The sequence below is a fragment of the Adiantum capillus-veneris genome, chromosome 29 (genome assembly GCF_014529385.1).
Source record: "Adiantum capillus-veneris isolate H3 chromosome 29, ASM1452938v2, whole genome shotgun sequence".
Taxonomy (NCBI): domain Eukaryota; kingdom Viridiplantae; phylum Streptophyta; class Polypodiopsida; order Polypodiales; family Pteridaceae; genus Adiantum; species Adiantum capillus-veneris.
In genome coordinates, this window is record NC_140959.1 from 33,256,562 (window position 1) to 33,266,469 (window position 9,908).

The following is a 9,908-nucleotide window of genomic DNA, read 5'->3' on the forward strand; positions in this document are numbered from 1 at the left end:
ATTGGAGGTGGTGGCAGAAAGAGCTGTCAAGTTGACAGATGAAGATGAAAAAGACATGCACATGGTGCATGAACTGCTCAGCAAGATTAAAGAAAGATCCAGAGCAAAGGAAGTAGCAATTGAGACAGCAAAACAAAAGGAAGCAGAGTTGCAGAAGAAGTTAGAGAATGCTATGACTGAATCTGAAAGTCATAAAGCATCACTCTACGACGCAGAAAACGAGAGAGACGGCTTGATACTCCAACTAGCCGAAGCTTCAAGAGAGGTAACAAGTTCACAGGAAGCAAAGGAGCGAATAGAAGATGAGCTGGAGGCAGCCAAGGATGAGCTCATTGAGCTAAGGGAAAGAGTCGAACTTCAAGAAAGGACAATCACGAGACTCAGGACCACCCCTAGAGCTAGCAGAGCAGGAACAGAACAAGAGGGAGCCCTCGTACCAGCTCTGGAAGATCAGGTCAGAAGTTTGCAAAGAGAGCTAAGGTTAGAGCAAGTGCAAAGATTGCACATGGCGGAGGGATCATTGGCTGCAGAGGAGAGGCTCACATCAGAAAACCAAACACTAAGGACAGAAAATGAGGCCCTCCGCAAACAGCTCCAAGACCTCCAAGAGCAACAAAGAAGAGAAACAGAGACACCACAAGAAGAAGCAGGGGGAGCAGCCATAGAGCTACCAGAAACTGGAGAGGCAACCACAATTGAAGATCCAGCCCCAGTTCAAGAAGTGGCCTCAACTTCAGGAATCTCTGAAGAAGAAGAACAAAGGCTCCAGGACCAAATAGAAAAGTCAACAGAGGAAAGTGCCAAGGCGGAAATGGAATGGGAAAGGAGACTCCTCATCTCCATTAGACTTCAAGGTTTAGACACAAAAGTGCTCCATGAAGAGTGGATGCAACCCAGCCTGCCTTTCCCTCTGATGAAATTTGAAGTGATAAAGACGAAAAAGAGAATAGAGGAGGAGCAGTATGTCGCTCTTTACGAAGGCGACATCACAAAGGATGAACAATCAAAGAAGATTGTAGATTCTCAACCTAGATGGAGGAAAGGTTGGCTGAACAAATACCCAGCCTACCTCATCTACTTGGTAGAGGCTCCAAAGGAGATTCGGGAGGATGCAACCTTCTGCCCGGTGCCAAGAGTCAGAAACTGGAAAGAGCATGGCAGGATTGCAGAAAAGAAGCCAAATTGGCTTAATTATCCCAGGATGCCAGGACCAAAGGAAGGAGAGAGAATAGGTAAAGCCTACATGGTGAAAACCCTAACGGGCACCATCAAACTCTTTACTGGCTCTCCTGACCTTTCGTGTCAGATGCTAAAGAAAATCTGCAGGACTCTCTTAGCATGCATTGAAGTGTTCGCGCCAGATAAAGCCACGACCTCGAGTCTACTATCGACGGCCGACACAGTGACGGATATGATGTATGATCTTTCATTGCAGCCATCACCAAAGGTGTTACATCTCTTATACCAAAGAATTATGTTTTTGCCTAGCTTCCACATGCAAACATTCGAAGAAGCTTTCTACACCGGCTTTTTCACTCACGAAAGCAAAATATTCGGCCCAACCTTGACCATCGGCAACCTACGCTACGAATCACATTTGCAGATGCTCAAGACGACAGGACTCTATTGACCAAGCCTAAAAGTCATGTCAGGGACGACATGAACGCGGAGGGGGGGAGTGTTGAGCCAGCAGAGGAAGTGTTGAGCCAGCAGAGGATCACACCCACATTTTTGCTCACACCCATCATTTTGTAACCATTGATTGTAATAAATGTCTTTCCGACATTAATTTTGATTTGAGCCATTCATTAAGTAACGGGACTCAATTGAGTTTCCAGCTTGTAATCCCGAAGTAATTTCACCTGTTGATGTAAATAATTAGAGATGTTCTCACCTCCAAGGCTGAGGTATATAAGCTAAAGTTTTGTAACCTAAAGGAGGATTCAATTATTAATCAAAGTGAGTTTTTGAGCGCCGTGACTGTGTCTGAGTGAGAGAGAGAGAGAGAGAGAGAGAGAGAGAGAGAGAGAGAGAGAGAGAGAGAGAGAGAGAGAGAGAGAGTCTTATCTTCTTGCTACGCGAGCTACGGGGCCGCCATTGGAGAAGCGACACCGCCATTGTGTTAGCAACGGTGAGAGCTACGCACAGATACCAAGAGTGCGCGCTATCGGCTTCTATGTGTGGTAAGTTCCTACGAGCTTCGGTGTGAGTTTTCTTCCAACTCGTGTGTCGGAATAGAGCGTGCAGCATATCTATAGAACCACAACGAGTAGAGCTACGCATTAGTACCATCGGGGTCAAGTTTCGGTCACCTGTATTTTTCGGCCTGTCTTCATACGCGTTTGCCGCACGGAGTGGTTATAGGTTGATTTTGTAGTTCAAGTCTTTAGGGTGTTGTTCTTACCTAGTGTATAGACTTCCCCTTGAGTTTGAGATCGATTCAATGATTCTAGATCCTGTTTCGTATAGCATTCGTTCGTAGTACGGATTTCAGTCACTTGCGTATTTTAGAACTTAGATTTGATTTCCTTAGTAGTGATTGTCATTAGAAGGTCGAGTAGGTGATTTGACACCCACCTAGTTGTTTCCATGCGCCTGCGGGTCAAGCTCCGTCCTCGTCTGACAAATTCTGTTGTTGGTTGAGTTCTCGCTATTTAGCTTCCGCTAGCGGCGTAACCGCCTTAACAATAAATTTTGCACAAAATGACAAAATTGCATGTGCAACATTGCCCGTAGTGGAAACGAAGGCCGAAATGAGTTCGAATCGAAAATCTGAGCATACTAAGCTCCACAAGCTAACCGAAAGTATTGGTCGACCTGCTGATGCTCACCAAAGCTCACAGAAATCAGAGAAAGGGAGCAGGCATGTGCTAAAGCTGCTGACAACTAAGCCCGGGAGGATGCAATCTGCTCTGATACCAATTGTTAGAATTAGCGCTACAGGGAAACACACACAATTTGAAGAAGATGAAGGAAGCTCAAGGCACACAACATAGAGTGTATTACTTAGTGTAAAATGAAAAGATAAGATAGCCCTAGAGTGATGGGCATATATACAATGCACGAGGGAAAAAACCTTCTAGTGAAGGGAAAAATACCCCAGTGATACTAAGTGTGTTCACACACATCACTACCACATGTATATGGTAACAACAACCATGCTACCACCTTGTATCATCATTAATGTGAGACCAATAGATGCAAGGTATTCACATATATCCTTAATCTTTAAAACATAATCCTTCACAAAAGGGCCCTTGTTCAGCACAATATTGAGCTTTGTTTACATCTATAACTGCATTCCTTGCCTTCTTCTTGGTCACAACTAGTGAGACCAAATTTTCCATGCCTCTTTGGGGGAATTGGCATCCTATATATGCCCCGATCACTTACAGATAACCAATACATGACTTTTCATGCTCCTAGGTTGTATCCGATACCATGTAAAGAGATAGAGAAGGAGAGAGCTTGAGCCCTTATAGGGTATCCATAGAAAGGACACATAAAATATTGTACTTGACAATGTATATCTTTGCTCTTCTACACTGTCCTGTACCCTGAAAATCTTGTCTATGTGTGACAAGGAAGCATTCATATTAATTACAATAACATTATAATAAATTAGTATAATTAAAGCTCTTGAAAAGCCGAGTTGATGCATTGTGACATGCCATTGTCGAGTTTCTATGCTTGTTGTGTTTTATATTCTTGTCTTGGGCATTCATATGAATCGGGAGCAACCAAACTATGGAGAGGTAAGAAATATAGGAATGAGTAAAAAGCACACGTGGAAGTAGGGAAGGACGATGTTTCTTGCACTGGCATTATTATGAGGCTATTTTGTTAGCTCGATTTTCGATAGATTTTAACAAATTCCTAGTAACATAAGCCTAACACAATCGATAATGCAATAGAAAATGCCTAGTTTTTGGAGGCTTGCGACCCTATGTGTGCTACTTGTTTTTCTGCGGGGGACAATTATTTTGGTTTTTATACATTTACAATCAAGCATTAGTCGTACATAGTGACAAGATTTATATGGCTGTGCAGATGTAAGGAAGGGATAAGCCTTCAACTAACTATAGAGCGTTGATTTGGGCAGGTAAGGAAACATGAGGAGCATGTGTTTGAGTGAGGGATTGGATAATAAATTTTGAAGGGAGATGCTGGGGAATGGAGCAATGGGACTTGGTGTCACCTCTAGAGAGAAACCTTTGGATTGTTGTGAATAAAACTTCTATTCATGAAGTCTATGTGAGTTGAGCCAGGCAAAATGCAAAGGTAAGAAAGGAGAAGCTTCTCCATGAAACAAGGTGCGAGGAAGACGAAGTAGATGCCGTTCGATCGAGAAGGCGATCGAACGGTGGACGCTAAAAAGGACAAGATTCGTCGATCCGACGAAGAGGGAAATGGACCAATGAGGACTTCCATTTACTGTTGAGGTGTGTGTCCAGTGCGTTACATGGTATATGTAGGCCTTTTTCGCTGGCAGATGAATTTGTGTCGAAAGAACTCAAAATCGCGAATCCGAAGCTCCCCATAGTCTGCCGAATCCATCTCTCTATTGCTCACCACTAGATTCCATGGCCTCTGAAGCTGCAGAAAACCCCATCGTAGCCGCTCCTGCTGCTGAGGTGAAAGCGGATGAGAAACTTGTGAAGAAAGCCAAGGTTCCCAAGGAGAAGAAGCCTCGTGCGCCACGGGGCCCTGCCACTCATCCTCCTTACCTTGAGGTAATGGTTTTGTCTGCATGAGCTTTTAACTTGCTAGCTTCCCGTCGAATTCTGTGCAATTCCGTCATGAAATTTTTGGACAAAGGATTTGATGGCTAAATTGGCCTGTTTTATGATGCTCTCTCAGATGATTGTGGAGGCCGTTGCTGCCCTCAAGGAGAGGACGGGCTCTAGCCAGCCTGCTATAGCAAAGTACCTTGACGGAAAATACAACACTGGCCTTCCACCTAACTTTAAGAAGCAGCTGTCTGTACAACTGAAGAAGTTTGTGGAGAAGAAGAAGCTAATTCAGATTAAGCACTCTTTCAAGATTGCGGATGGGGTAAAGAAGCCTGTGGCAGTGAAGAAACCGGTTGTGCCAAAGAAACCAGCAATGGTGAAATCAGCTAAGCCCAAGTCAGTGAAGTCAAAGCCGAAGGTGGCTGCAAAGGCGAAGTCTGTGAAGCCAAAGGTAGCTGCAAAGCCCAAGGCTGTGGTGCCTGCAATGGCAGCTCCTAAGAAGGCTTCACTTAAGAAAGTCCCTGCTGTTAGGAGGGTTCCTGTACCAAGGAAAGTACTTGCCCAGAAGAAGGTGCCTGCACCTCCCAAGAAGGCCCCTGCCGCTAAGAAGGCTATGTCTGTTAAGCCCAAAAAGGCTCCTGTGCCAAAGAAGGCCAAGGTTTCTGCTTGAAAAATTTGATTGTGCCTGTCAAGCTGAATGGTGTTTCTTAACACCTCCTCTCTCCCTGAGGCGGGTCTGCAAAATGTATGTTTTTGGGTCTCCTTTGTAAAGATGGACACATGGAGGAAGTTGTACAGAAAGTGCCTGCATCCAGTCTTGTTTTGACTCTGTATGCTACAACTTAAAAGATTACCTTTGTCTTGGGTCTGTTATGTGTAACATTACAAGCTGTGTTTCATGTTAAGATATGTGAAGCGTAACTTGAAATACTGTTTCCCTTTCTTCACAAAGAAGAGAAGTGCTTGCTTGCATTCAATATGAAAAAAATTAAAATTCAAACAAAATCATGGTGGACAGTTCAGGCCCTGAAGTTTCGGTGCTCTTTTCCCAGTGTATGGGGATAGGGATAACCAGTGAGACTCCTTGAGAGGCTTGCACTGTAGCGGATATGGCAAACTTTGGAAGTTTGCCAGGAAGTGGACAGATTTAATCTGTTGGGGAATGGATGAGAATGACTATTGATCCTTGGTTGGCAAAGCTGGTCATTGGCTTGGGCTTGTGAAGCATAGTCGGAAGCTAGCTGATAATTTGTTGCTCTAGCGGGCATTAATAGCAAATGGTGGCTTCCATTTCCCTCTTAGGGTACCCCCTCAAGAGGAGGGGGCAATTGTTTTGAGGTGGATTTCATGGCTTATTTTGCCTGTTTATGATGCTCTCAGATGATTATGCAGATTGCTGCTGCTGCCCTTAAGGAGAGGACGTGCCCTGGCCAGCCTGCTTTAGTGAAGTACCTTGATGGGAAATACAACACTTGCCTTCCACCTAACTTTAAGAAGCAGCTACCTGTACAACTGAAGAAATTTGTGGAGAAGCTAATGCAGATTAACCACTCTTTCAAAATTGTGGAGGGGGAAAAGAAGCATGTGGAAGTGAAGAAACCTGTAGTGCCAAAGAAACTAGTGGTGGTGAAATCAGCCAAGCCCAAGTTAGTTAAGGTGGCTGCAAAGGCAATGTAAAAGCTGCATACGTATCGCTTTCCATATGCTCTTGAACATTGTGTTTAATGCATTCTTGCCAATTTGTAACACTTGCATCGTTTGAAAAATTGGAAGATCGATCTCATTGAGATACAGTTGTAGATTTGATGCTCTTTTATTTAGTCTTATGGAAAGTCAAAATTTTGTTCTTTCAATGAATGGATATTTGTTTCATGTATGAGAAATTAGCTCGCAAGGCCATTACAGATTGATACTCATAGCTCAAACTTCCAACCATCATTCCTTGCTTCCAACTCGAGAATTGAAGCCAAGCTTGCTTTGGCTTGTGGGTTATTTAGGATAGACTACGTTCCTTGAGCATATTTTGTGGTAGGTGTCTTTTGCATGTATAATGTATGCTTTGGTTGTTGGGCTGTAAAAAACAGTGGTCTATGTAAGTTTTTGAAAAGGATTGTTGTTATGAGTGAGGTCATGGCATTTCATGTGAGTGTACCAAAAAGAGAGTCCTTACATATCAATGGGATCTTGTGTACCAAAAAGTCCGGAAAGTGGGTTGTCGATCTCCCGGGAACGATGTACCTAACCCGGACCCCTCCAAATTAAAGGTGAGCAACCTATTTGTTAAGTATAGTTGTGTATTCTCTATGAATTCACAACCATATTATATAAATGATCTAGGAGCACCAGGTAAGGGTACTTGGGTTGATGTGGAAGAGGGTTGCTACTAGGTATCCTCGGGGGAGGCGGGTGCTGGGAGCTTCTCTGAGTACTACGAGTGATAGCACCCCAGAAAATGGGGAGTGGGGCCTCATTGGTCGTTGCTACGGTGAACTTGAACTCACAGAAACCGGGAAGGACGGGATGAACCAATGTGTAGCGGGGTAGCGAAACTCACTAGCTATGGTTGAGACTGGACGTCTCATAGTTAACTCGGAAGGGCAACCATTTGAGGAGTTGAGGGGTGGTGGCATAGACCAAGATGGACCGAGCTCAGCAAGGGAAGTACGGTACATTGAGGTCATGAATGCCGATCAACTTCAAAACAACATACTAAGATCCTTGTCGATACCCGAGATTGACCCGATTGCCGCCCCAAGCAGATCGACTAGAGAGGAACGGGTAATGATGAGAAGCAAGCTTGGGAGGGGTGTTTCAGAAGGGACGGTTGGCAAGTTGTGCATTTGGGGCGCCAATGAACACACCGAAGTGTCATTCAGCAAGGCCTTGAAGCGCCCACTAAGATCAACCTCCTTGTTTGCAAGTATTGAGCTTTTGGATCGATTCCTTAACAATCGGACGGGGAGCACCCGCTTTGATGTTTTCACTTCTAGTAAACAAGCAGCCCTAGATATCCTCCAGATTATCCAAGCGGAGAGTAGGCTTAGGTGGTTTGCTAAGATCTTGCTTCCTTTCGTTAGGAGAGACAAGAACCGTTTGAGGCCGGCGATGGAAGTGTTGAAATCATCGATCTTTGCCACGCTTAACATTAATGGACTCCGGTCGAAGTGAGGGGAGTTGGAGTACGTAATGTTACAAAAGACTTGGAATGTGGTGGGTCTCCAAGAGACTCGACTATTCCAGGGTGCATGGCCCCTTAGAATGGTGGGGTATTCGACATTCCAAGTGCCAGGGTCTGATAAACCAAGGGCCAGGGGACTTGTGACCTTGGTCTTCCAGGAACTCAGAGCCTTTGAGTTGGGAATGTCGGACGTAAACTCCTTGTTTGTTCAACTCTTTCCTTTAAATATGAAGGATGGTTGGATTTATGGAAATGTTTATGTCCCGCAGAGGCAATTAGTGGATGAGCGAGCAGGCATTTTAAGTGCGTTAGCTTTGAAGCTTCGTAGGTTGGGCAGAAAGGGCCTTCCTCTCTTGATCGAAGGGGATTGGAATTTTAGACGGTGCCCGATGAAGAGATGGCTGGGGAGTGAAGACCTTGATTTTAAGATTGTCCAAACGAGAGGCTCTGGACTCTCGTATCACTCTTCCCGTGGTAAAGGGCGATCAGACATTGACTTCTTTTTGGCCAATGATCTGGCCCTTCAATTCCTCGGCCATGCTAGTGTCCAGAGAGCGGTGGATTTGTCGGACCATTGGCTTGTTAAGGTGAAGTTGGTTTGTGATGCGGTGTGTGCGGAGCCTCCCCCACCCCCCCCCCCCCCCCCCCCCCCCCCCCTCCATTGATGCGACTAGAATTGAACCAGCGGCTCAACTCTTTTTGCACCACAACTTCTGGGATTCCCTACTAGAAGCAATGGAGGAAGGGGAAATCACGCAGGCGGCGGTGAACCGCCAGTCGAAGAGCTTTGAGGAGGCAGCTGAAAGAGTCTCTCGAGATGTTGGTGCGTTCTTCGTAAAGCCTCCCAAGAGGCCAAATAGAGGCTTTAGGCTAGACCCGAGAGCCCGGAGATCCATCAACCGAAGACGGGAAGCTTGGAAGTCTCTACGGCATGCAGAGAGTGATTCCTCTAATGAAGATAAGGCGTGGAGGAAGTTTGTTGAGTGCCGAAAAGAGGCGCGAGCTGAAACGAAGAGAAGCGAGAGACAGGCTCTCAAACGATTCATGCTCAAAAGCGTCGAATTGGCTAGACGCAAGGAATGGTATGCTTGGCGGAAGCATATGAAAGCCGTTCTAGGGGGGAGCAGAAAAGGAGGGCCCGTTCAACCCCTAAGAGACCAGAACGGCGAGCTGCAGGTGGACGAAGAGAAGATCCGAGACATTTGGAAGGATCATGCTTCTCGTGTCTTCGCCGATCCCTCCGGGCACATCAAGGACCCAGAACATTGGCATAACCATGCTGTGCGACTTTTGCCTAGAATAGAGGGCATCAACGACTCTATTAGGTGGACTGAAGTTCGAGAGGTATGTTGCAAGATCAAGCGACATAAAGCAGCTGGGATAGATGGCATTCCCCCTGAATTTTTCAAGATCCTTATGCAAGATAAGGGAACTAGATCGGATCGATTTAAACAAAATACAGACATGGGAAGAGCAGTCTTCAAACTGCTATGTACTTGGTTTGATTCAGAGAAGTTGTCGAAGGCATCATCTACCTCGGTAGTGGTGTATATCCCGAAGAAGGGTGATCTTTCTAATCCGGACAACTACATAGGGATATCTCTTATTCCAATCTCTCTGAAGCTCTTGACCTCACTCGTGATCAATAGGATCTCAGTGAAACTTGAGGAAAGAAACTTCTTCTTGCGTGGTGAAGCCGGATTTCGGACTCAGGAGGAGTGTGTGGCACAAGTGATTGCCTTGAAGGAGATTGTGCTCAGACGAAAGGTTGTTAAGAAACCGACGTTTGCGGCATATATTGACTTTGAAAAGGCGTACGATACACTGCCACACGAGGCGCTCTTTTTAAAGATGGAAGCCATAGGGATTGGAGGTCGTTGCTTGAATTTCTTTCGAGTCTTGTACCAATCTTCCAAGGTCAGAGTGCAGGTGGGAGCAAAGTTGAGTGAGGAGGTCCAAATCGCCCGTGGCGTGTGTCAAGGGTGTCCCGCGTCGCC

The 9,908-nt window shown here is 45.5% G+C and overlaps 1 protein-coding gene across 1 annotated transcript; it reads left to right on the plus strand.

Annotated features, from left to right (window-relative positions):
- Positions 1–4,490: 4,490 nt before the first annotated feature.
- LOC147419007 (uncharacterized) lies at positions 4,491–5,601 on the plus strand. The gene is made up of 2 exons (XM_086506043.1): positions 4,491–4,733; positions 4,861–5,601. The coding sequence occupies exons 1-2, from the start codon at positions 4,584–4,586 to the stop codon at positions 5,401–5,403; spliced, it is 693 nt and encodes a 230-aa protein (XP_086362169.1). The 5' UTR covers positions 4,491–4,583; the 3' UTR covers positions 5,404–5,601.
- Positions 5,602–9,908: the final 4,307 nt, after the last annotated feature.